Source organism: Leucoraja erinacea, chromosome 15, assembly GCF_028641065.1.
Source record: "Leucoraja erinacea ecotype New England chromosome 15, Leri_hhj_1, whole genome shotgun sequence".
NCBI classification, from domain to species: Eukaryota; Metazoa; Chordata; class Chondrichthyes; order Rajiformes; family Rajidae; genus Leucoraja; species Leucoraja erinaceus.
Window position 1 is genome coordinate 33,062,202 of NC_073391.1, and position 27,913 is coordinate 33,090,114.

Sequence of the window (27,913 nt, forward strand, 5' to 3'; positions counted from 1 at the left end):
GTCTCCAACTACAAATTCCTCGGGGTACACATCTCGGAGGATCTGTCCTGGTCCCTCAACACCTCCAAGCTGATCAAAAAGGCGCAGCAGCGCCTTTACTTCCTGAGGCGGCTCAAGAAAGCTCACCTGTCCCCCCAGATCCTGACCAACTTTTACCGCTGTACCATCGAAAGCATCCTGACCACCTGCTTCACGGTATGGTACAGCAGTTGCACCGTAGCGGACAGGAAGGCACTACAACGGGTGGTGAAAACAGCTCAGTACATCATCGGTGCCCCGCTCCCTGCCATGGATGCCCTCCACCGAAAACGGTGTCTGAGACGGGCTGGGAAGATCATCAAAGACCCCTCTCACCCCAACCATGGACTGTTTGCCCTCCTCCCATCAGGGAGGCGGTACAGGAGCCTCAGGTCTCGTACTAGTAGGATGAGGAAAAGCTTCTATAACAACACAATCACATTGCTGAACTCGGAGTCCCGCCGATAGATTTCTCCAGTCTCTCCGTCCACATTGTTTGCTTATTCTGTATTTTTATTTCTATATTGCACTATTACTACGGACTGACGCTAAACTGCATTTCGTTGTACCCATACTTGTATTTGTGCAATGACATTAAAGTTGAATTGAATTGAATTGATAAAGTGTAACACCGTTTCATTCTCCCTCACCACATTAAATGAACGTGTAGCAATGAGAATAAACTAAACTAAATCCAGTCTCCAGCGGTACTACCCCCTATGGCCACCGGGCGTCGCAGCTGAGCCGTCCGAAGCAAAGTTCATTCGCGAAACTTTAAAAAACACCTTTAAAGTTATTTTTCTTTGCGCACGTGTGCGGTTAAAGAATGTTTAAAAAAATACTGCATGGGTCGCGTTTTTTTTCCTGAAATATAAACAACTCGCGAGAGGTTCTGGGGCAGTCAAAGGTAGTCGAGGTTGTGTAGAGAGACGAGGGTCTGGGACGATGTTCTGCAGGAAACTTTCCCCATGGAGATGTTTGGGGCGGTGGGTGTCGGCGACGGGCATGAGGGAGAGCAGGGCCAGCAGCTCTGGCTGCAGACTGGACCTGGCTGGTATCTACCCCCCTATAAGCACCCCATTCAACCCGGGGGGCGAGGTGGACTATCAGAAACTGGAGAGCAACGTTCACAAGTGGAGCCAGATCCCCTTTAGAGGTAACGTGTACTTATTTTAGTGGCGCAGCGCCAGAGACCCGGGTTCGATCCTGACCTTGGGTGCTGTCTGCACCGAGTTTGCATGTTCTCCCCGTGACCGCGTGGGTTTTCTACGGGTGCTCCGGTTTCCTCCCAAAGACGTGCATGTTTGTAGGTTAATTGGCTTTGGTAAAATTGTCCCTAGCGTGTAGGATAGTGTTAGTCAAAGATCCTATATCTAGTGTACGGGGTGATCGCTGGTCAGTGCACTCGATGGGCTGAAGTGCCGTATATCTAAACGTGACCCAACAATATAACCCCTTGTATCCAGAGGAGGCGGATAGAGCTGTAGCCAATGTGCCCGGCCTAATAGGAGACTGCCACGCCCCTAATGTCTCGCTGTTCTCCTGTTACACATTAATGAATTGTTGGTCAGGTCCTTGGCTTTGCTCCCTCTGCAAACGTTTACACGCACCTTGGACTGGACGACCCTCCCTTCCTGACATCTCCTGTAGCGGGGTGGAAGATTGCAACCTTCAAGTGGTCCGCCCTGTTTCGACTAATGCAATCAACTCGACTTGCACAAACGTAAGATCAAATAGAACAAGTTGTCCAACAACTTTAGGCTGTGCACGCCACACAAAAAAAGATCTCTTGTAGTTACAGTGAACGGAAACAGGCCCTTCGGCCCAACTTGTCCCTGCCGACCAAGATTCACCATATAAGCTAATCCCATTCTCCCGCATTCCAACACATATCCCTTTAAGAATTAGGAACTGCAGCAGCAAGCAAGTCTATTTCCATCCATCTCGCCGGTCTCCCAAACTCGCTCCCATGTAAGGGATGTTCGTTTAAGTCCAGTGTGTGTAACTCAGGATAGACACAAAATGCTGGTGTAACTCAGCGGGACAGGCAGCATCTCAGGAGAGAAGGAATGGGCGACGTTTCGGGTCGAGACCCTTCTTCAGACTGTAACTCAGGACTCCACTCCACCTATGATCTAACCTGTGCTTTGTACAGGTTCGACGGGTGAGATTGACGAAGCTTAAAGATTAATTTAGTTTAGAGGAGAAATCAGTGGCGACCATCAATCACCCGTTCACAGTAGTTCTTCGACCCTGACTATGGGTGCAGGCTGTACGGAGTTTGTACATTCTCCCTGTGACCGTGTAGGTTTACTCCGGGTGCTTCGGTTTCCTCCCAAACTCCACAGAAATGCGGGTTTACAGGTTTTAGTAAAAAAAAATATTTCCCCCAGTGTGTGTATAATAGTGCTATTGTGTGGGGATCGCTGGTTGGCTCGGACTCGGATGGCCTGTTACTGAGCTGCATCTCTGCTTCCCACATTGACAACAGTGGCTGCACTGCACATCTGCTTCTTTACATGTGATGTTCCCTGGCATATCTCACCATCGGGAAGGCATGTTGGGCTTGTCCCACTTGGGTGACTGCCGGCGACTAGGCTGTGGCCACATGGTCGTCGGGGTGTCGCCTGTATGGTCATGAGTAGTCTCCTCAGTCGCCCAAAGATTCGTTGCGTCTTTCTGGTCGCCACTGGATTTTCAACATGATGAACATTTTCCTGAGACAGTCGGAGACAGTAGGTTTGACGCCAATGAGCGTAGCATGACTTCTCCTGACTTAGGTGCTGTCGTCGTTATCGCCAGGTTAACGTAGGTTGTCACCTAGTGACAGAGGTTGTCGCTGGTGCTGACTTTGGATTTTTTTGTTGTTGTTAAAGTAATGATTCTATTTCAAATTTTATATCGAAGGGAGGTCCAGTCGCCGTTTTTATGACGACCTACAACGACTACGACAGTCACCGGCAGTCGCCTAAAAATAGCCTAAGTGGGACAAGCCCATAACTGAACGCGAGTCCTCTCTCTCTCTCTCTCCCTCTCTGCAGGGCTGGTTGTGCAGGGCTCCAATGGGGAATTTGTCTACCTGAGTGGCCAGGAGCGGGTCGAGGTTGTCCGCAGGGTGAGGCAGGTGCTCCCTCAGGAGATGCTTCTGGTGGCCGGATCGGGATGTGAATGTGAGTAGAATCTGTGGATGAACAGTAATGGGGAAGTGAACCGAGGAGGATCCTGCCTGGGCCAGGGGTCTGATAGAGGCAGGCCAGCTAATAACTGTAATTCATTTATACGCCAAGCATGTAAAAACATACAAGGAATTTGATTTGCCACACAGTGATACCAAAAAAGCAACAGGACACACAACTCCATAAAAATCAACATAAACACCCACCACAGCGCACTGTGAGGTAAAGCAATAACGTATTATCTTCTTCCCCCCCCCCCTGTGTGAGTGCTCACCTCCTGTCCATAGTCTACTCGCAAACAGGCCAAACTCGTCCCTGCCAACCAAGATGCCCCATCCAAGCTACTCCTATTTGTCCATATCCCTCGAAACCTTTCCTCCCCTTGTACCTGACCAAATGTCTTAAATGTTGTTATACCTGCCTCAACTGCCTCAACTACCTCAACTGCCTCCTCTGCCTCAACTTTGGCTCAACTTGCCGACCTACATGCCCCATCTTCACTAGTCCCACCTGCCTGCATTTGGCCCATATCCCTCTAAACCTGTCCTATTCAGGTACATACCTGTCCAAATGTTTCTTAAATGTTGTCGTATTACCTACCTCGACTACCTTCTCTGATAGTACTTTCCATACACCCACCACCCTCTGTGTAAAAGAGTTGCCCCTCATGCTCCTTTCATTTTTTTTCCCCACTCACAAATGCCCTCTGGTTCTTGATTCCCCTATTCTGGGTAAAATACTCTGCATTCACCCTATCTATTCCCCTCCTGATTTTATAGGTGTCTATAAGATCATCCCTGAGCCTCCTGCGCTCCAAGGAATAAAGTCCTAGCCAGCCCAACCTCTCCCTTTAGTTCAGGCTGTCGAGGCCGAGCAACATTCTTGTAGATCTTCTCTGCACCCTTTCCAGCTTGACAATATTCTTCCGGTAACACGGTGACCAAAATTGAAAGTACCTTAAATGTGGTCACACCAACGTTTTGTACAACTGTAAAAGTTGGTGGATAGACACAAAATGCCGGAGTAACTCAGCGGGTCAGGTGGTATCTCGGGAGAAAAGGAATAGGTGACGATTCTGGTCGGAACCCTTGGTCAGACTGGACGATAGGCCAGAACAGTACGGAGCTCGTAACAGATGACGTCAGGGAGGGTGGAGCCCATAATGGCCCATTGTTGGCTGGGAAAGATGTGCTAATGACAGCGACACAAGAATGTGAACAGTGGAATTAGTAGGATGACTAGGCTGGGGGTTGGGGGGTGAGATATGTGATGGGGGAGGAGAGGGGGGAAGTTGTGTAGAAAGGAATTGCAGATGCTGGTTTATACTGAGACACAAAGTGCTGGAGTAACTCAGTGGGTCAGGCAGCATCTCTGGAGAAGACATTTCAGGCCAGGACATGACTCAATTTGAAGCATGGACTCGGTCTGAAGACGTGTCCCAACCCGAAACGTCACGCATCCTTTTTCTGCAGAGATGCTGCCTGACTCGTCGAGTTACTCCAGCACTTTGTATCTGTCTTCGGGGGGGGTAGTTGTTAGGTTGAGCAAGTTGTTTCTGGTTCTTTAAGCAGCTCTCTGAGAAAGAACGCTTGGCCTTGGTTGAAGACTGTGAGCTCTCTGCCCGAGCTGAGGAACCACCTTGCTTCCTTTCCCCACAGCCACGGAGGCCACTGTGACGATGACACAGAGGATGGCGGATGCAGGCACGAGTGCGGTGTTGGTCATCACTCCATGTTACTACAGGGGCCGCATGAACAGTGCTGCCTTCATCCACCACTACACACGGGTGAGCACGCAAGAGCCAACAGTGTTTTACTGCCTCATGTCCCAGGCAGAACAATGATATTCTTTCTTGCAGCAGCGCAATAGAATAATACAGTACTCTATAAACAATATAATATACGACGCAGGAAGGAACTGCTGATGCTGGTTTATACAAAATGCTGGCTTAACTCAGCGGGACATGCAGCATTTCTGGAGAGAAGGAATGGGTGGCGTTTCGGTTCAAGTTTCAAGTTTCAAAGCACTTTATTCGTCCCCGAGGGGCAATTTAAAAAGGCGCATTACAGTAGCTTTTTAAAAAGGGACACAATCAACAAACATAGCAGCACGCATACTGCACAATCAACCAGCACACGCATTTCACAGACACACTGCACAATCACACATCAACATTCAACACATAGTAATAGTTTTAAAATAGTTCGAGACCCTTCTTTGGACTGAGAGTCAACTGGGGATATGGAAGGGTACGAAGAGAATGTAAGGTGCGAAAAGGACAGATGAAGCAGGCAATGATCACAAAATTGTACAATGGTTCATTGATGGCTGAGGAAGGTGACAATGAGGCATATAAACAGTAAAATTAATCAGGACAGTGAAACTCATTGGATATATTTAATAAATGATACAATACATAAATACATAATAATAAAAAACAAAATACATGTGCATATGTGTGTAGATATATGTGTGTGTGTGAATATATTATACACACATACATACACATAAAAACAAACAATAATAGTGCAAATAGACAAAACCAATGCCCTAAGTCTATATAGTTTGCAGCTTATTTGGAGGTTGTAGTGTTTAATAGCCTGATGGCTGTAGGGAAGAAGCTGCTCCTGAACCTGAACTCTCAATAGACAATAGGTGCAGGAGGAGGCCATTCGGCTCTTCGAGCCACCATCGCCATTCACTGTGATCATGGCTGATCGTCCCCTATCAATAATCCGTGCCTGCCTTCTCTCCATATCCCTTGACTCCACTAGCCCTTAGAGCTCTATCTAACTCAATGTGATCATGGCTCTCAGTACAGGCAGAGATGTATCTCAGTTCATTGCTGCTCTTGAGGCTTCCTACCCCTCGCTGGTTACACAGAGCAGCACAGTGGTGCAGCACACCAGAGAGATCCAGGTTCGATCCTGACCTCGGGCGCTGTCCGAGTTTGTATGTGCGGAGTTTGCACGTTTTCCCTGTGACCGTGTGGGTTTCATCCCACATCCCAAAGAGGTGCGTTTTTGTCGGTTAATTGAGTTCAATGGCTGTTGCTTTTGTTCATTGAAATGTAGGTAGCGGATGCCTCGCCCGTGCCGGTCGTCCTGTACAGTGTCCCAGGCAACACGGCTTTGGAGCTGCCAGTGGATGCCATCGTCACTCTCGCACAACACCCCAACATTGTCGGCCTGAAGGACAGCGGCAACGACGTGAGTGTCTACTGTCTCTCTCACCTATAGCTAGGAATTGACTCTTATCTCCTGGCCCAACCCTTGAGCCCAGTTTACTTATTATTGTCACGTGCACGAAGGTACAGCAAAAAACATTTTTGTTGTGTGCCATCTAGTCAAGAGAGACTATACATGATATCAAGTAGTCCACAATGTACAGATACAGGATAAAGGGAATAACGTTTAGTGCAAGGTAACGTCCAAGTAGAGATAGAGCTGAGGATCTCCAATGAGGTAGATGGGAGGTCAGGACCTCTGTCTTGTTGTTGGCAGATGCTTCAGTTGCCTGGGAAGAAACTGTCCGTGAATCTGGAGGTGTGCATTTCAACACTTCTGTATCTCTTGCTTGATGGGAGAGGGGAGAAGAGGGAGTGACCGGGGTGAGATTAGTCCTTGATTATGCTGGTAGCCTTGCCGAGGCAGCGTGAAACTTGTAATGCTGTATTTGATCCCACCTGTATTTCTATCTATTTGTTTAAACACTCTGTTTATACTCTCTTTTGCACTCGTGTATGGCATGATTTGTCACGATCGCAAGCATTTCACTAAAAAAAGACAAAAATGCTGGATCAGGCGGCATCTGTGGAAAACGTGGATAGGTGACGTTACGAGTTGGGAACCATCAATTCCCCCGTGCAGGGTCCAACCCATCTCCATGTTTTCCCAGAGTAAAGACACAAAATGCTGGAGTAACTCAACAGGTCAGGCAGCATCTCTATAGAAAAGAAATAGGTGATGTTTCAAGTTGAGACCCTTCTTCAGGTCATGAAGAAGGGTTCCGACTCAAAACATCACCTATTCCTTTTCTCCACAGATGCTGTCTGATCCGCTGAGTTACCTCAACACTTTATGCCTTTTTTTTGTAAACCAGCATCTGCAGTTCTTTGTACCCACAAAGCTTTTCCACTGCATCTGGGTGCAGGTGAAGACGTCAATGGCAAGACGATTGTAGAGGGGTCACGACCTGAAGTGGAGAAACAAGGTGACATTTGGGTTGGGATCCTTCTGGTGGAAACAAAGAACTACAAATGGAGGTTTATACCAAAAATAGACACAAGGTGCTGGAGTAACACAATGGGTCAGGCAATATCTCAGCTGGCGGACTCACTGAGTTACAGCACTTTGTGTCCATCTTCACAAGCCGAATTGGAGACATCTGATTGCTGGTTGGTGGACTGTTGTTTGCTGTGTGATCTGCTCTTTAAGCCATGCCCTACCTGCAGTGAAGCTCGCTGTGTGGCTGGCAGCTCAAGAATCAAGTTATTTTGAGAGGATGTTGCCAGGACTCAAGGCCTGAGCTATAGGGAGAGGTTGAGAAGGACGAGGACTCTATTCCTTGGAGCGCAGGAGGATGAGGGGTGCTCGTATTGAGGTGTATAACATCATGAGGGGAATAGATTGGATAAACGCAGTCCCTTGCTCAAAGGAGGAGTATCAAGAACCAGGGGACCTAGGTTTAAGGTGAGGGGGGAGAGAGATTTAATAGGAACATGAAGGGTACCTTTTTTACACAAAAGGTGCTGGGTGAGGAGGTAGTTGTGGCAGGTACTATCACAACGTTTAAGAAACATTTAGACAGGTACATGGACAGGAAAGGTTTAGAGGGATATGTGCCACATGCAAGCAGACGGGACTAGTGTAGACGGCACATGTTGGTTAATGTGGGCAAGTTGGGCCCCTTGGCCTGTTTCCACACAGTGATCTATAACAATTAAATTCTTACTTGCAGCAGCATAACAGGCCAGTAAAAAATACACATAGATAATAAATTTAAAAAAAAATCAATGAATTAATAACCACAATATTAGTGCAAATAAAAAAAAATATTTTGTGCAACCATAGAAAATCATACATGAGGTTAGTTTTGTGCGGTGTTCAAGAGCCTGAAGATTGCTGGGAAGAAGCTGGAAGCTGGCAGTCACGGTTTTCAGGCTCCTGTACCTTCTTCCTGATAGTAGCAGCGAGATGAGAGCGTGACCGGGATGGTGTGAGTCTTTGATGATATTGGCTGCCTTTTTGAGGCAGTGTTTTGTAGTCAAGAACCAGGGGGCGTGGGCATAAGGTGAGGGAGGGGCAGGATTTAACATGAGGGGCAACCTTTTTTCTTTTTTTCTTTTTTTGCAGGTACTATTACGACATTTAAAAACATTTAGACATGGATAGGATAGGTTTAGAAGGATATGGGACAAACGCAGGCTGGTGGGACTATTGTAGATGGGGCATGTTGGTTGGAGTGGGCTAGTTGGGCATGTTTCCACACTGTATGACTCTATGGTTCCTGTAGCTCCCTTCGATGGCGGGCAGGTCAGTATCTGTGAAGGACCAGGCAAAGTCCACCACATCTCCGTCATCTCCTTTGTTCCCGTCCACCTGTAAACTCTTCCCCTTTCCTCAAGGTTACAAGAATGGCACTGATTGTCCACAAAACTCGGGAGCAGGATTTCCAGTTGCTTGCAGGATCTGCTGGATATCTCCTTGCTGCTTACTCAATAGGTGAGTAGGAGAATGGGTAGATCAGAGCAAAAAAACATATGCTGCTATAATTTGTTTTATGTGAGAACCTGTCCACAAATTAAGGGTGGCGCAGCTGTAGAGTTGCTGCCTTACAGCGTCAGAAACCCGGGTTTGATCTTGATTATAGAAACATAGAAATAGAAATTAGGTCTCATCTCGGTCCTAAAAGATTTCCCCCTTATCCTTAAACTGTGACCCCTTATTCTGGATTTCCCCAACATCGGGAACAATCTTCCTGCATCTAGCCTGTCCAACCCCTTAAGAATTTTGTAAGTTTCTATAAGATCACCCCACAGTCTTCTAAATTCTAGCGAGTAGAAGCCAAGTCTATCCAGTCTTTCTTCATATGAAAGTCCTGACATCCCAGGAATCTGTCTTCTCTGCACTGCCTTCTCTGCACTCCCTCTATGGCAAGAATGTCTTTTCTCAGATTAGGAGACCAAAACTGTACGCAATGCTCCAGGTGTGGTCTCACCAAGACCCTGGACAACTGCAGTAGAACCTCCCTGCTCCTATACTCAAATCCTTACGGGTGCTGCCTGTACGGAGTTCGTAGGTTCTCCCTGTGACCGCGTGCGTTTTCTCTGGGTGCTCTGGTTTGCTCTCAGGCTCCAAAGACGTCCAGGTTTGTTGGTTAATTGGCTTCTGTAAATTGTCCCTAGCGTGTAGGATAGAACTAGTGTACGGGATGATTGCTGGTCGGTGCAGACTTGGAGAGCCGAAGAGCCTGTTTCCACTCTATCTCTAAAGTCAAAATCCCATGTATTTCAAAAGTAATTAAATATGTAAGAAACCTAGGACCAGTGTAGTTGTGTAATTTACTCTCCATTTACAGTAGATGGTGCAGCGGTAGATTTGCTGCCTCACAGCGCTAGAAACCCGGGTTCGCTACTGACCTCAGGTGCTGTCTGTGTGGAGTTTGCACATTCTCCCTTTGACCGCATGGGTTTCCTCCGGGCGTTACGGTTTCCTCCCACATCCAAAAGATATGCGGATTCCCAGCTTATTTGACCTTCTGTAAATTGCCCCTAGTGTGCAGGGAGTAGATGCGGAAGTGGGATAACATAGAACAAGTGTGAATAGGTGATCGATGGTCAACGTGAGCTGAAGGGCCTGTTTTTCTCTGCTGTATCTTTTACTCCATCACTGATTTTCCAGCCGTCTTAGTTGATTTTTTATCTTCACAGGTGCTGTGGGTGGGGTGTGCGCTTTGGCTAATGTTCTCGGACAGCCGCTGTGCAATCTGGAGAAGCTTTGCCTGACTGGACAGTGGAAGGACGCTCAGGAACTTCAGTACAGGCTGATCGAGCCAAACGCAGCGGTTAGTACAGCTCAGACCATCTATTCCAGTGTTCGGCCACATTCACGGCACGGTGGAGCATCTGCTGCCTCACAGCTCGAGACCCAGGTGCGATCCAGACCTCAGGTGCTTTCTGTGTGGAGTTTGCACGTTCTCCCTGTGACTGCGTGTGTCTCTTCCGGGTGCTCTGGCTTCCTCCCACATCCCAAAGATGCGCAGGTTTGTAGGTTAATTGGCCCTCTGTAAATTGTTCCCAGTGTGTTGGCAGTGGACACAAGAGTGGGATAATGTAGAACTAGTGTGAACGGGTGATCGATGGTCGGTGTGGAGTCTTTTGGAGCTACTGAGATAACACAGAGACGACGCTCACCAGCGATCACCCCATACTCTAGCACTATCCTACACACTGGGAACAATTTACAATTTTACCAAAGACAATAAATCTACAAACCTGTACTTCTTTGGAGTGTGGGAGGAATCTAGAGGAAACTCACGCAGACACAGGGAGAACGTACAAACAAACCATACAGATATAGTCAGGATTGAATCTGCATCTCTGGTGGTGTACAGCAGCAACTCTACCGCTGTGCCACCCAAAGGGCCCGTTTTCTTGCGGTATTTCTATATTAAAGTAAAAATCAACAAAAGACATCAAATATATATCCGAAGATAGACACAAAATGTTGGAGTAACTCAGTGGGTCAGGCAGCATCTCTGGGGAAAAGAGGAATAGGTGATGTTTTGGGTTGAAACCGTTCTTCAGACTCAAACATAAATCCAGCAACTTTGGTTTACATTTCATCACCCGCGTCTAGGACGTGATCTAATAGACATTATTTCCCTCAGATTACACGCAAGTTTGGTATCGCAGCCCTGAAGGAAGCGATGGAATGGTTTGGATATTACGGAGGCTCCTGCCGTACTCCGCTCTTACCCCTAACAGAAGCAGAGAGGGGGGAGTTACGGAATGACTTCACATCCAACGGCTGGCTGTAACCTTGCCCACCGGCACTCTCTGCAATCTTGGGATTCAGAAAGAATTATGCTTCCACTTTACTTGAAAACATCAATCTACTAATTCCTTAATCAAGTGCACTTCATCTCCTCTCAACTCCCTAAACCATTGCTCCTACCAACATTCGACTTTGTCTGCAAAGTGGAGAATTAACACACTGCAGTTAGTTTAATTGCATATTAATTCCAGCATCAAAATAAAACCGTACAGCGCAGGAACATTTATGGCGGCACAGTCGCAGAGTTGCTGCCTCACAGCACCTCACGTTCCATCCTGACCACGGGTGCTGTCTGTATGGAGTTTGCACGTTCTCCCGTGTGGGTTTTCTACGTGTGCTCCGGTTTCTTCCCGCACTGTACAGACGTGCAGGTTTGTAGCTTAATTGACTTTGGTAAAATTTATAAATTGTCCCTAGTGTGTAGGATGGTGCTAGGGTGCAGGGTGATCACAGGTCAGTGTGGGACACTGAGCCACGCTGAATCTCTAAACTAAAAATGGCAATGTTACACTTACTTGCAAGAATTCCTGAAGGCTCAAACACGTTAAATGGAGGAGGTGTACAGGGAGCCTTATTCTGTTCCAAACCCATTGGCAAGAATAAGGGAGCAAGTTCTGTGATAATTCCTTTAGTATATTCATCCCATTGTAAACAATTTATATCAGCACCTCTGACCCACTGAAGGATAGAGATTCTACACAGAAAAGAATGGCAAAAAGATAGAAAAGTCATTTATAGAGCCCACATTTATTGCATTATTTGAACAAACCAGTTTGTAATCACAACAAATATTTAATCGCACTTGAAAAATAAGACTTTAATAAAAAGGCAGCCCATGTAAGAATGTGACATTAATACAATTCCAGGAGATTATTGTCCCTTATTCGTTAAGTGTGCAAGAAAATACACGATTCTTCACAGATACTGAAGGCGTAAAAATAAATAGTCAAGTAATTGGAAAGCACCATGTTTCACCTTGACCGACATTCTGTATTAGCTCGATTGAGTTTGGTAGTCATGGTTAATGAGTTTCCCTGCCTGCTTCACATCACGCTGGAACACGGGACGAAAGCAGCACTTGCAAACATTAAAAGGAATCCAGCCCTTTTAGAACAATGGCTAAAAATTATAAATCAACCAGGTTAGTGTAGCTGTTATAGATTGCAGCAGCAGCACAATTATACCTTTGGGGTTCCCCCAACTCAGAGAAGGACAAGGTGAAGAAAGGCCAAGATACCCAAATTAAATGAGTTGTGCAGAAATGAATGAAAATGGAGAGAGCAAGAAGGTGTGTGAGAAAAAATGAAAGAATGAGTGAAGACAGAGATACACACACACACACACACAGGCAGACACGAGAGACACACACACACACAGACAGATAGAGGCAGACACGAGAGACACACACAGACAGATAGAGGCAGACACACACACACACACACACAGACAGAGGCAGACACAAGAGACACACACACACACAGACAGATAGAGGCAGACACACACACACACACAGACAGAGGCAGACATGAAACACAGACGGATAGACACATACACAAAGGCAGACACGAGCCAGAGACACATACACACCCAATGAAAATGGAAAGAAAATTGAATTCAGGTTAGTGGAGTGCGGTGACACAAGAGACAGGAAATGTTGGTAACTTGCGCAAAACACAAAGTGCTGGAGTAACTCAGCAGGTCAGGCAGCATCTCTGGAGGACATGGATAGGTGATGTTTTGGTTCAGGGCCCTTCCACTTTTGATATCCTCTGTCTTGAGGAACAAGGGTCCTGACCTGGAACGTCACCTATCAGTGTCCTTCAGAGATGCTGCTTGACCCACTGGGTTACTCCAGCACTTTGTGCTCTATTGGAACATGGTGAGAGAGTCACAGGTAAATCTGGTATAGAAAGGAAACATGGATAATGGCAAAGGGGTTAAAAACTATCTATTACAAAGTACGGAAAGCAATCTCAGAACCCCCAAGACTGGACTAACTGAGGCCAGCAGTTCAGTACAGGGCACAGATCAAATACTACCGATCTGCCAACAGGAATAGAAAGACATACAGCAAATGTATGGACAGAATTCAAGTCTCATTCTGCCAGTAAGATTCAGATGGTGATCTGAATTACCACCCACTGGCGATATTTTTCATTACATTAATAGATCATTCATAGAACTACCATGAAGGTATCTTCCACCATTTAGATAGCCCCATGTTACAATGATAGGAGGAGCTTTTGATCAAACACACCTATAAATTTCTGCTAATAAACAAACAACACACCCAGAGAAGAGGTGAAGAAATCCCAGTGTAGAATTTACGGAACCCAAAATCCGAAATGTCCTATTCCACCTCATCTACACTGCGTTCACATTCAAACAGATTGGGAGAAATGTTCCTATTCTAACACATTCAGCCACAGGTTTTACACTTCACTGCATCCAAAGGCAAAAAACAAAAAGGCACAATAAACAGCAGCAGCAAAACGTTACTTGAAATTAAGCACTTTGCCAATTTCAGACTTTATAAAATTCACAATTAAAAGAAGCCCGCTTCAAAAAGCTGCCACTGACTGGTTTACATTCCACAGAAGATGCTTTCCCAATTGTCTCTCATTATCACACACCCCACATCAATTGGTATTCCCGCAGTTAAGGCATCAGACTCCCTTTTAAAATTATGCTACCACCAAAATCTTCCCCTTCCCCCAAATCACACCCACTCCCAGACTGATCATATGGTTTAGGAGAAACAAGGAACTGAGGATGCTGGTTTCCAAACCAAAATGCTGGAGTTAGTCAGCAGGTCAGGCAGCATCTGTGGGAAACGTGGATGGGTTATATTTTGGCTTTGGACCCTTCTTCAGACTGATTTGGGGGGGGGGGGCTTTCTTTGCCCCCCCCCCCCATCCCCCCACCGCTCACCACGATCAGTCTGAAGAAGGGTCCTGACCCGAAATCCATATGCCTCAGAAATGCTGCCTCACCTACTGAGTCACTCCAGCACTGTGTGTCTTTTTTTGATCGTATGGTACAGAAGAGGTATTTTTCTGATAGTATTGACAAGTTATCTGGTAAACTCGCACCCAGAGGCTTGAACTACAGGTCTGGCGGCAAGTTTGAATCCCACCACAAGAGCTGCTGAATTTAACTACAAATGATTCAACCTGATAACAAAAGCCCCTGCAATGGAAGCTACAAAGTTGTAGTGAAAATCAATCAGGTGGCTTCAGGAACCTTACCCGGACTGGCCCGAATTTAACCTAGACCCGCCCTTTGTGCATGATCTTAAACATGGAACGTGGGAGTGTGAATGGCCTGGAGAGGGAAGAGTTAATGGTAGTGCAGGATTAATCAATGGTTCTTTATTGTCACGTATGCAGTACACAGATACTCTTGCACCCGGCACCATATTTTGGTGCCATTTTCAAAAGAAAAAAGTAACGCCACTGACTGTTCATACTCATATTTAAGGCGATGTCTCCTGTGGTGGATGAATTCACACCGGGTCATAAGGTCATAAGTGATAGGAGCAGAATGACACCATTCGGCCCATCAAGTCTACTCCTTGGAGAATAAAGTAACAACTCGCTTCTCGGGATGGGAGGGGAGGGAAATGCGATCTCAGTGTCTTACTGGCTTCTAGGTAAACTCGCAGTGAGATTCTGGTTTGTCAATACTGCATGTTTTAATGGAAATACTTCTCAGCTTTGCTCTAAAGCCAGCAGCCTCATGGGACTGCTCAAATACTGCAACAAAAATAAAAAGCATAGTCGCACGGAACACTGGATCACTGCAAGGCTAACCTTTGATTTTACACTGTGCTGGGTCGAACTCTCAACCAATTTCGGCAAGTCGTGCCAAACACTCATTTGGTTCTTGGCAAGCGTTCCAACGCTGAGATAATACATGATAACCGGTGAAACAATTGACCCACGAGGCAACATGATCCGACACACATCACATTGAGGAGGGGTGGCAGGCGGGTTGCTCCGGCTCCAGGAAGGTAACAATGTGGAGAGAAACTGATCTGTGATGGAGTCATAATGTCAGGAGGGGTGTGATTGCAATCCGCACCCACTTCCCACCAGAGGTTTCAGAGTGGGACAGATAAGGAGGGGAGGGAATGGACTGGGTGCATTGGACTTCAAGAATAACAATTCAATAATGGAGCGGTGGGGTGGGAGGGTTGAACATGAGAAATAAAGGCAATGCTATCTGTTCAGCACATGTCGTGGGCCGAAGGGCTTGTTTCTGTGCTGTTATATGTTGTGTTAATCTAGGAAAGCAACTTACACACAAATGGACAAAAGATACAAAGTGCTGTAGCTCAGCTGGTCAGGCAGCATCTCTGGAGAAGATGGACAGATGAGGTTTCTGGTCGGGACCCTTCGTCAGACTAACTGGATAGGAAGGTCAAAAACGCAATGGGCCAAATGTCCTGTATGCCAACGCGGTCGAAGGACCTCAGAAGGAGAGATTAATGAGTGAGATTGGACAAGATACATTTGGTTGTTGGCAACTCCGAGACATTCCTTCCTACCAAGCCCAGGACTTTGTTCTACATTCTTTATTGCGAGGGTTATCTGGTTTGGTACTTGAGAAACCACACACTGGAAAGATCTGCACTAGTGCAGCTGTTCAATGGATAAATCTTAAATAAAAACACTAAGCTGCAAGCACCAATCATTTACTGGGTCAGTGCAGGTCGAGAATAGCATCATGTTGAGGTGTAGAAAATACTGCAAGGTCTTGATAGAGTGGGCCACTCAACAAAAGAGGTATTGCGTTCTGCAAGTTGGCAGAAAGAATCTGGGGAGACCCCTCTTTCCTCATCTCCTTTCTAAAAGTACAGGACATCCCTTTAGAAAAGGAGACGAGGAAGAATTTCTTTAGCCGGAGGGTGGTGAATCTGGAATTCATTGCCGCAGACAGCGGTGGAGGCCAAGTCATTGGGTATTTTTAAAGTGGAGGTTCTTGTTTAATGAGGGTGTCAAAGGTTGCAGGGAGAAGAATGGGGTTGAGAAGGAAAAATAGATAAGTCATGATTAAATGGCAGAGTTGACTCGATCGGCCGAATGGGCTCATTCTGCTCCTATGACTTATGGACATTCTCCCACAAAGTTTAGTATGTATTTAAGAGCAGGTCAAAGGCCAAGAATCCAGTGGTCAGTAACCACTCCCCAATGCCTGATCACTATCTCCAAGGATCAGGTCAGGTGTGTTGCCATGCAAGGTTTGAACATCGCCAGTTCAGAGGGCAGCACAGTGGCGCACCAGTGCTATCTGTGTGGAGTTTACACGTTCCCCCTTTGACTACGTGGGTTTTCTCCGGCTTCCTCCTACATCCCAAGGCATATGGGTCTGTGGCCTCTGTAAATTCCCCCAGCACGTAGGGCGTGGATGCAAAAGTGGGATAACATAGAACTAGTGTGAATGAGTTGGTATGGGCTTGGTGGGCCATAAGGCCCGTTTCCATGCTGTATCAGCATCTCCAAGTGAAGGTGAGGTCTTAATTTTGCACCTCAAGATTAGTGAGCCTATCAAATGCAAAGACTGTCCTACATGTGTCCAGCTGCGGGCAGTCTTCAGCTACCTGCACAATTCCAACCAGAGTTGGTAGGACTGACAGAGAATGAGGAACGGGGGTGGGGGGGGGAAATAAATAGCACAGCATCACCACAAGATTGAAATCAACAATTCACAGCTCAAACCCAGCCTTGCTGGTTTCTTGCACAGACACGGCAAGCATAAAAGATGGATGTTTCATGTGGGGAAGCAGTTAAAGGGAGAGGCCCCGTGCGGTTTTCGCACTTGCCTGCGCTCTCTGAATCACAGCTTGACACTTCTCCCTCTTAGACAGCCTGTTGTTCTCAAAGATGCCCTCATTTCTGGGGTGACCGTGAGACCCATCAGGAAACATCAGCAGCCCTGGGAGAAAGAACAACACCCGACTTAAGTCCACTGACACACAGCTACAAGGATTAAGGTATAACAATGGGGAAAGAAGGACACAAAGTGCTGGAGTAACTCAGGGACAGGCAGCATCTCTGGAAAGAAGGAATGGGTGACGTTTCGGGACTGAAAGAATGGGTGACGTTTCAGTCTGAAGAAGGGACTCAACCTGAAATGTCACCTACCCATGTTCTCCATGGATGCTGCCTGTCCCGCTGAGTTACCTTGTGACTATTTATATTAAATCAGTATCTGCAGTTCCTTGTTTCTATATTATTCTCATTTACTTATTTTCGTGTTAGTAAGCCAAACCTCTACCCTCAATGTTATTTCTTTCATCACGAGTTTTGCTAGAGATGAAAGAAATTAACTTGCACCATTATTCTAAACTCCATCAGTTCATTCTCTTTCTGGTTCTCAAGGTCCCAAGGTGATAAGAACTTAAGAAATTAGCCCTTCAAGCTTGCCCCACCAATCAGTACAATCCCGTCTGCCAGGGTCTTGGTTTGAAGGGGTCACCAGGAAACACATTGAGACAAAGCCCAACCAACATGAAGTCTCACTCCTTCCAAATCCATTTCTAGCTGAGCGTTGAGGGTGGGTTGAATATTTTTCTTTTGCACAACTTCTATTAAACCTAAATTTAAGGCAAGGAACTGCAGATGCTGATTTACAAAAAAAAAGGCAAAAAGTGCCTGTAACTGAGTGGGTCAGGCAGCATCTCTGGAGAACATGGATATGTGATGCTTTAGGTCACGGCCCTTCTTCAAACTTCCAGAAATTTCACCTATCCATGTTCTCCCGGGATGCTGCCTGATCCATTGAGTTACTCCAACTATCAAACCAAGTTTATTACCTCCCATTCTTCTCCCCCAAGGTCAAAAGACAACACTACCATTTTGGAAGAAAGTTTAATTGTTAAATCACAATATACCACAAAAATTAACAAAAAATAAGCTCAAATGGCAACAGGCAGAATTGGATGGGTTTGTGTCAGCACCAAGTCAGAAGCCAGTTTGGGGTGGGAGATCATATTCTTCGACAGGTTTAGACAAGTGAGGCTAGTTTGACTCCCAGTGAATTTTTTTTTTAATGTACCCAGGATCCTGCGGGTAGATCACTCCTTACCATATCCTTCCACGCGTCCATTTTTGAACTCTCCTTCAAACTTCATCCCGTCACATCGAGTGAAGACTCCGACTCCTTGAAACTTCCCCTGGACAAACTCCCCCTCGTACCTGAAGGCAGATGGAGGCCATAACAGTTGTGGTGTGCAAGGTGGAGGAAAGCAGTTGGACGGTCAAAAGGAAGACACAAAATGCTGGAGCAACTCAGCGGGTCAGGCAGCACCTCTAGGGAGTAAGAATGGGTGAGACGTTTGAGTCTGAAGAGTCTCGACCCAAAACATCACCCATTCCTTCTCTCCAGAGATGCTGCCTGACCCACTGAGTTGCTCCAGTATTTTGCGTCTACCTTCGAATAAAACCAACATCTGCAGTTCTTTCCTACATAGTTGGACGGTCAGCTTTGCTTCAATTAGCCATTGTCCGCTCATCTGTTTCCCTCCCACCAACCATCATACAATCCATAGAGATTACCACACAGAAGGACAATTCTTTGGGCGGAGATTGACAGATACTGGATTCATTTAGTTTAGTGTAGAAATACTGCGCAGAAATAGGCCCTTCGGCCAACCGAGCACACCGACCAGTGATCCCCGCACGTTAACCTGCACACACTAGGAACAATTTATCACATACCACGCCTTTAACGCACAAACCTGTGTGCCTTTGGAGTGTGGGAGGAAACGGAAGATCACGGAGAAAACCCACGCGGTCAAGGGGAGAATGTATAAACTTCATGCAAACAGCACCCGTAGTCAGGATCGAACCTGGGTCTCCAGCAATGCAAGCGCTATAAGGCAGCAACGCTCCTGCTGCACCACCGTGCTGCCCATGAGTAAGGGTGTCAAAGGTTATGGGAAGAAGCCAGGAGAAAGGGCTTGAAAGGGAATGTTAGATCAGCCATCAATCAAAGGTGGAGTAGACTTGATGGGCCAAATGGTATTATTCTGTCCCTATGACTTATGAAAACCCATTTAACGCAAAAGGTCCAAGCTGCTGTTTATACTCCAACAATAGTCGCGTCATCGGATGGCACACGCACGCACATGCAGACATTGACACATTGCTATGAGGGAACTTGTGGTATTTATGTTAGTTCCTGTGTCTATTGATGTACATCAGCAACCAAGCTTCTGAAACTACTACATTGGTTTTGAAAAGGCATTATAAAAGGCAAGACACTAATTTTGTTTCTGTTAGAGGCACCAAGCTGAATGCTTTGCACAAATGGAGGGTGTTGCCAGGATTCAAGTGCCGGAGCTATATGGAGAGGTTGGGAAAGCTTGGACATTATTCATTGAAGTGCATGAGGCTAAGGGGTGAAACAGTGTATAAAACCATGAGTAGAATAGATAAGGTGAACGCACAGAGTCTTTCACCCAGGGGAATCAAGAACCAGAGGACATAGGTTTGTGAGAGGGTAAAGATTTAATAGGAAGCTGAGGGGCAATTTTTTCAACTCAGAGGGTGATGGGTATATGAAACGAGCTGCCAGAGGAGCTCGCTACAACAACAACAACATTTTAAAACAGGTACATGATAGGAAAGGTTTAAGGGCCTGTCCCAAGAGCATGCGACTGCAAGCGGGACCAAACGTGGTCGCTTGAGCCATACGGCCTCGCGAGGCCGGTCCCACTTCGATCACCGGAGCCGTATGGAGTTGTGCGGAGCTGGTCCCCACATCGCGTGGGGCTCCGAAAAACTGACACTGTTCAAAAATTCCGCGCTGCAATGGCCTGCCTACCCGCAGCCGCATTGAGGCCGCACGCACCGCCTCGACGGGCGTACGCACCGCCTCGACGGGCGTACGTACCGCCTCGACGCCGTACGCGACGCCGTACGCAGCGTCTTGATGGCGTACGCCTAGCGCAAACTTCCCGCGGACTTCGCTCAAACTTCACATCAACCCGTACGGGGATCACTCGACCTCCGCGCGGCCCCCGCTTCCGGTTTGGTCGCGCTTGCCGCATGCAGTCGCATGCTCGTGGGACAGGCCCTTAAGCGTTCAGTTTGGTGTCATATGTACTGAGGTGCAGTGTTGTTTTGTTTCTACTAGAGATCAGCAATCAAGTGCGCGAGGGAGCAGGATTGGCAGTAAGTGGACTTACCTCGAGCCGTCCGAGAAGGCCAATGTCCCGCGGCCACTGAACAGTCCATTTTCAAACTGACCCACGTAGCTGCTGCCATCTGCAAACCTCAGCTGTCCGATCCCCTGTCGCCGACCTGGAGCAGTGGAGAGAAAAATAAAAATCACAGCGAGGATGATTTCACTGTAAGTATGCCAGGCTGTGAATCACTGTGCGGGACATCTGTAACAACATAGGAACTTCCTGCACAGCGGCGTAACTAGTAGTCAATGTCTCACAGCGCCAGAGACCCAGGTTCAATCCTGACCTCAGCTGCTGTCTGCATGCAGTTCTCCCTGCAACTGCGTAGATATCCTCCCACACGCCAAAGGCATGCAGAGTTTGCACATTCTCCCTGTGCTCTGGTTTCATAAGATAACAAGGCATAGGAGCAGAATTAGGCCATTTGGCCTGTCAAGTCTGCTCCGCCATTCGATCATGGTTGATTTATTTTTCCCTCTCAACCCCCTTCTCCTGCCTTCTCCCCACAACCATTGGCACCCTTACTAATCAAGGTTTCCTCCTACATCCCAAAGATATGCAGCTTTGGAGGTGAACTGCCCTCTGTAAATTACCCATAGTGTGTAAGGAGTTGATGACAAAGTGAGATATCATAGAACTGGTGTGAACGGGTGATCAGTATGAACTCGATGGGCCGAAGGGCCTTTTCCATGCTGTATCTCTAAACTAAATTAAGTTGAGAAGGTGGAGATAATAAAACAATTGGGTTAGTGTCAGATTGGTGTGGGTGGGCGGTGAATGGATGGGTGGGGTGGATAGATAATGTGCGGGGATCACTGGTCGGCGTGGACTCGGTGGGCCAAAGGGCCTGTTTCCGCGCTGTATCTCTAAACAAAACGAAACTTTAAAGAATGGTTAGTGGTCAGGGGGCTTGGTAGGCCTGTTTCTGCACTGTATCTCTGTGCCTCCATGCTTGCTGAGTCTAATGTTCACGTGGGTGCTGCACTTGGAGAGCGAGTCTAGATTTTGTGCTCATCCGTCTGGAATGGGACTTTGTGTTCTGACTCAGCAGGGAGAGTGTAACTGCTGAGTCACCGATGGGATGCGATAGGAACCGGAACTGGAACTCGAGAGTGCAAAGTACAATAGATGTTATGTAATACTAGTTGATGCAATAACTGGCATGCCTGAGTGGGCAAACTTTTGAATAGCCTTGTGGAAGAGCTATTGATTACTGGAACAGGGAGAGATGACAACATTTAAAAGACATTTTGGCAGCTACATGGATAGGAAAAGTTTAGAAGGATATGGTCCAAACGCAGGCAGGTGAGACTAGTGTAGAATGGGCATCATGGTCGGTATTGGCATGTTGGGCCGAAGGGCCTGTTTCCATGCTGTATGACTCTCAGACTGAGATGATGGGATCCCATTTTCTCATCCACTCCCTGCACACGAGAGATAATTTACAGAAGGGAAAATCAATCTACAAAGCCACACACCTTTGAGATGTGGGAGGAAACAGGAGTTCCCAAAGGAAATCCACATGGTTACAGGGAGAATGGGCAAACTTCACGAATATAGCCGCCAAGATCAGATCAAACCTGGGTAACTGGCACTTATGAATTGTCCTTAGACTTTAGAGATACAGTGTGGAAACAGGCCCCACGTCCCACCGAGTTCACACTGACCAGCAGTCACCAACTACACTAACATTATCCTAAACAATAGGGTCAATATGTAACCAAAGCCGATTAATTTACAAACTTGTACGTCTTCGGAGCGTGTGAGGAAACTAGAGCAACCCGAGAAAATCCAGGTGGTCGCAAGGAGAACGTACAAACTCCACACAGACAGCACATGTAGTCAGGATCAAACTGGCTCTCCGGCGCTGTGAGGCAGCAACTTTACTGCTGCGCCACCCTAGTGTTAGGATAGAATTAGTGTACCTGGTGATCAGCGTGGGCTCGGTGGGGCGAAATGCCCGTTTCCACACTGTATCTCTAAATTGACCAGGTAGTTCAATTGAATGAGACAAGCCACCTGAGACACTCTTTGCGGGCCACAGAGGAACAAAGTGTAGAGAGAATGACTTACCTTCCTTCCACTCGCCATGATACTCCTCACCGCTGGAATAGGTGAAGCTTCCTTTAATCAGCGTCATGCTCCAATCTAAATGAAAGCACACCACAGTTGTTCCAGTGAGTAGCTGAGCCCAAGTTTTGCATTTGATCTGGGAGCTTAAAACCCAGTGGTATAAACATTGATTTATCTAATTTTAGGTAACTTCTATAAACACTCTTCGAAAAAACACCGCTTGCTCTCACTCCCCTTTTTCCACAAAAAGTCAGTTAACAGTTTCATAGTTCCACACCGTCCCTAGCCAACAATTGGCCTGTCTGGGAACCTCCCTACCTGAAGTGTGTAAGAAGGAATTGCAGATGCTGATTTAAACCAAAAGCTGTAGTAACCCAGCGGGACAGGCAGACTCTCTGGAGCTTCGGAGGGAGGAGACCTTCATCAAAGTAGACATACCTTGAGGAGATTTTGCAGTGAAGCAGACAAAATCTGTAAGAAGTTAACTGCAGATGCTGATTTTTTCAGAGGGAGAACTTCTTCAAAGTAGACGTACCTTGAGATTTCCACAGTCCTTTAAGGATAAGCAGAGGTTCGCTTGCACCTCCTCCAACCTCATCTACTGTATCCGTTCTTCAAGATGCGACCTCTTATACATCAGCAAGACCAAACACAGACTGGGCAATTGCTTCGCGGAACACCTTTGCTCAGCCCGCGTGAACCAACCTGATCTCCCGGTTGCTGAACACTTTAATTCTCTTTCCCATTCCTGCACAGTCCTTTCTGTCTCCTCTTGGCAGAGTAAGGCTGAACACAAATTGGAGGAACAGCATCTCATATTTCGCTTGGGCAGCTTACAGCCCAGTGGTATGAATATTGATTTCTCTCACTGCAGGTGAGAGCAAAGATCTTTGGGTGAGAGCCCGGCATTCCTTCTCTCTCTATCCCTCCCCCACCCAATTCGCACCAGCTTCTCATTTTAACTCTACAAACAGCTAACAATGGCCTGTTTCCTTTATCATCTTTACTTTTTTGCATATTTTTCATTCATTGTTCTTTATCTCTCCACATCACCATCTATATATCGTTTCCCTTATCCCTAAACAGTCTGAAGAAGGGTCTCGTCCCGAAATGTCACCCATTCCTTCTCTCCAGAGATGCAGCCTGCCCCGCTGAGTTACTCCAGCTTTTTGTGTCTATCTTCCCAATCTGAAATCATTTGTTGCCGGTACGAATTGTCCTGGCTTTTTCGTGCTTCCAGTTCACCCCCCACTCCCCCCTACAATCGGTCTGAAGAAGGAAACCAACCCGAAACATCGCCTATCCATGTTCACCAGAGATGCTGCCTAACCTGCTGAGTTCCTCCAGCACTTTGTGTCTATCTGTGGCATTAATCAGCATCTGCAGTTCCTTGTTGGAGTGGATGTTTCCACTAGTGGGAGAATCTAGGACCAGAGGTCAGAATTAAAGGACTTTCCGTTAGGAAGACGAGGAGGAATTTCTTTAGTCAAGAGGGTGATGAATCTGTAAAATTCATTACCACAGATGGCTGTGTAGGCCAAGTCTAGGAATATTTTTAAGGCAGAGACTGACAGATTCTTGATTAGTACGGGTGTCAGGGGTTATCGGGAGAAGGCAGGGGAATGGGGTTACGAGGGAAAGATAGATCAGCCATGGTTGAATGGCGAAGTTGACTTGATGGGCCGAATGGCCTAATTCTGTTCCTATCACTTATGAACTTATTACACTTTCACATTCGATCATTGGTTACTTTTGCCCCGGTGGAATCATTGGAGTTTATAATTCAAGACACTATTGAGCTGACACCAAGATAAGAGTCGTTCAGTGATATTGGTGCCACATTATTGCAGATCAGTATGTTTTGCTTTATTATTATCATCATGTGCACCAAGGTACGGTCAAGAGCTTTGTTTTGCATGCTGACCAAACAGATCTGATATACTATATATAAATACAATCATCAAACTCAAGTTCAATAGATAGACCTGCTGAGTTACTCCAGCTCTTTGTGTCCTTTCACCACACCTGGTTTGTTGAGTTCCAGGTTTCTTTTTAACACATTCGCAAAGTATCACTGTGGGGCTTTCATATAAACTCTTGATTACAACCTGACCAGGATAGGTTACATACAGAAAATTGGCAACATGAATAGTCAGCTGCGCAAAGCAGAACTTTAGACAGATATACAGCATTGAAACAGGCCCTTCGGCCAAATGAGTCCACACTGACCAGTGTTCACTCTGTATGTACACCAGGATTATCCTACACATTAGGAACAAGTTTTACAATTTTACCAAAGCCAATTAACTTACAAACCTCTACGTCTTTGGAGTGTGGGAGGAAACCAGAGAAACAGCAGAAACCCCAGGTGGTCACAGGGAGAATGTACAAAGTCCCTACAGACAGCACCCGCAGTCAGGATCGAACCCTGGATTCTGGCACTGCAAGGCAGCATCTCTACCGCTGAGCCACTGTGCCGCCCCCAAAAGAAAAAGAACCAAAAATATAAAGACACAAACAAGGCCACAGTTAGCGATGGATGTCCCAATGGGATAGGGTAATAAATCCTACAATGGGACAGGGGAGCGATAGTGCGTGGTTTAAATAAAGAATTTAGATCTGTTCAAGAACCTCACTGGGCATTATTGAATATTATAGAATTTGGGAGATAAAATGAAATGAACTAATGCAGTTCCATCAATTAGTCACTCGAGGGAGCTTTTATCTGCAACACTGAGTAAAAGGCGCACAGAAACAATTGCTCATGGTGCACCTTATGTCCTTGGGACAAAATGCCACACCCTTACCACAGCAAATGCCCTGAAACATCAAAGAAAATAGTCTAATTTAGTTCCCAGATAGCGCACAGAAATTGGCCCTTCAGCCCACCAAGTCCGTGCTAACCAGCAATCTCCATACCCCTGCTCTATCCTACACACTAGGGGCAATTAACAGAAACAAAGTAACCTTCAAACCTGCACGCCATTGGAATGTGGGAGGAAATCAGACCATCTGGAGAAAACCCATGCAGTCACAGCGAGACCATACAGACAGCACTTCAGGATTGAACCCGGGTCTCTGCTGCTGTGAGGTAGCAACTCTACTGCAGCGCCACTGTGCCGCCACAGAGTTAGCAGTCAAAACACATCGTAAGATTTGCGATGATTTTGCCAGGGCTCAAGGGCCTGAGCTATAGGAAGGGATTGGGCAGGCTAGGGCTTTATGCTTTGAAGTGTAGGAGGCTGAGGGGGTGATCTAATAGAGGTGTATAAAATCATGAAAGTAATAGTTTGGGTAAATGCACTGTTTTTTTTACCCATGGTGGGGGATTAAGAACCAGAGAACATGGGTTTAACGCGAGTGGGAAGAGATTTAATAGGAACCCGAGGGGCAACACGTTCTTTCAAGAGGGTGATGGGTAGATGGAACAAACTACCAGAGGAGGTAAAAACAAGGAAATGCAGATGCTGGTTTCCAAAAAAAGACAAAGTGCTGGACTAATTCAGCAGGTCAGGTGGCATCCCTGTAGAACATGGATAGGTGACATTTAGCGATGGGACCCTTCTTCAGACTGATTGTTGGGGGTTGGGGAAGAAAGCTGGAAGAGATGAGGGATAAGACAAAGCATGGCAGGCAATAGGTGTACACAGGCGTTTTGATAGGCAGATGGAATATAGGCAGAATGGGAGGGGAGAGATAAGTACGTCCAGGTGTGGCATCGGGGAGAGAAATAGGGGGCAGGGAAATGGGACTAGTTTAGATGAGGCATCTTGGTCGGCATGGACGAATCGGGTCGAAGGGCCCGTTTCTGTGTTGTATGTCTGAAGGCAGGCAGACACGCCGGTTTAATATCTCATTGGAAAGAATAGCCGAGCAGCAAGGCCCTTTAAAAAAAAGATGCATGCACAAGATTAATAAGCCCATCAGTCTTTTCCCAGCTGGATCTGACAAGGTGAGCACACCATACATGGCCTTTCCCCTCCCCTCCACTGACATTTTAAATGTAGACAATAAAATTTTCAAGATGCAGAAGCGGAGTACCTGGGTTTTATTCCTAGGTGCATACTCACCTTGATGCACTGCTCAGCCTGTGGGTGTTCTAAGGAGCCAGCCTTAAATCGAGGAATTCTCAGCTCCCAGGCCCTGCCTGAGTCAGACATGTCCTCTTCCCAGGCAGCGCACCCCGCCTCATAAGCCACGCCTTCATTGGCTCGCCGGCTCCGTTGCCCTTGACAACCGCCTTGGATACCGGGAGGCAGCCGCAGCCCGCCATCTTTGTGAGGGGCAAAGCCAAAAGCATTTACTGAAACATAAATAGAAAGAATGAAAATACAAAATTAAACGATGAAATCAGTCCCCTATCGAGGCAGATTCATATTCTTAAAATCAGGCTTTGCAGGTAAATGTTCAACTTGGGGGTATTTTTAAATGCTCCTCAGATGCCATATATTTATTTATTGCTCATATTCTATGTCACTCTTCTAGGGAGATGCTAACTGCATTTCGTTGTCTCTGTACTGTACACTGCACAATGACAATAAAGTTTGCATCTGAATCTGAACATTTGTGCGTGGCATCAAACAATCTTCAATGGTTTTTTGACATTTTATAAAAGGAAGTTTATCGAGGTGTTTTTGCTGGATTTTACACAAATCCTTCCAGTCTAACTCATTTAAAGTTCGGTTGACAAAGTAGAATATAACACAGGAAAGTTTTAGAGCAATATGGGCCAAATGGGACAGGGTTAGATAGGGCATCTTGGTCAGTACAGGCAAGTTGGGCCGAAGAGTCTGTTTTCATGCCATATGATCTATGGCATATGTTTTCAGAAAGCCTTAGGCAATCCTTATCGTACAACAGTACAACACAGGAACAGGCCCTTTGGCCCACAATGCCTGAGCTGAACACAATGCCAAGTTAAACTAATCTTCACTGCCTGTACATGGTCCTTATCACTTCATTCCATGCATATACACTTGCATATATGCTTATCTAAAAGCCTCATAAACACCACTATTGTATCTGCCTCCATCACTTTCCCTGGAAGCACATTCCTAGCACCCACCACTCCATGTATAAAAGAACTTAGCCCGCACATCTCCTTTAAACGATCATCTCCTTTATTTTCCCACATTTAAACGAGGGAATTAAATGTAACTTCTCCAAGTTTGCGGATGACACAAAGCTGGGTGGCAGTGTGAGCTGCGATGGGGATGCTATGAGGCTGCAGGGTGACTTGGATAGGTTGGGTGAGTGGGCAGATGCATGGCAGATGCAGTATAATGTGGATAAATGTGAGATTATCCACTTTGGTGGCAAGAACAGGAAGACAGATTATTATCTGAATGGTGTCAGATTAGGAAAAGGGGAGGTGCAACGAGAACCTGGATGTGCTT

At 46.5% G+C, this 27,913-nt stretch overlaps 2 protein-coding genes across 2 annotated transcripts; one reads left to right on the forward strand and one right to left on the reverse strand.

Moving 5' to 3' along the window:
* Positions 1-794: 794 nt before the first annotated feature.
* On the forward strand, positions 795-12,215 carry hoga1 (4-hydroxy-2-oxoglutarate aldolase 1). Its single transcript, XM_055647084.1, has 7 exons — positions 795-1,174; positions 3,060-3,188; positions 4,853-4,980; positions 6,269-6,403; positions 8,821-8,917; positions 10,126-10,259; positions 11,085-12,215. Exons 1-7 carry the CDS (start codon positions 964-966, stop codon positions 11,232-11,234), a joined length of 984 nt encoding a protein of 327 aa, XP_055503059.1. The 5' UTR covers positions 795-963; the 3' UTR covers positions 11,235-12,215.
* morn4 (MORN repeat containing 4) lies at positions 11,979-27,628 on the reverse strand. Its single transcript, XM_055647086.1, has 5 exons — positions 26,588-27,628; positions 22,518-22,592; positions 20,445-20,559; positions 18,341-18,450; positions 11,979-17,188 (listed from the first exon to the last, which is right to left on the reverse strand). Exons 2-5 carry the CDS (start codon positions 22,582-22,584, stop codon positions 17,040-17,042), a joined length of 441 nt encoding a protein of 146 aa, XP_055503061.1. The 5' UTR covers positions 22,585-22,592; positions 26,588-27,628; the 3' UTR covers positions 11,979-17,039.
* Positions 27,629-27,913: the final 285 nt, after the last annotated feature.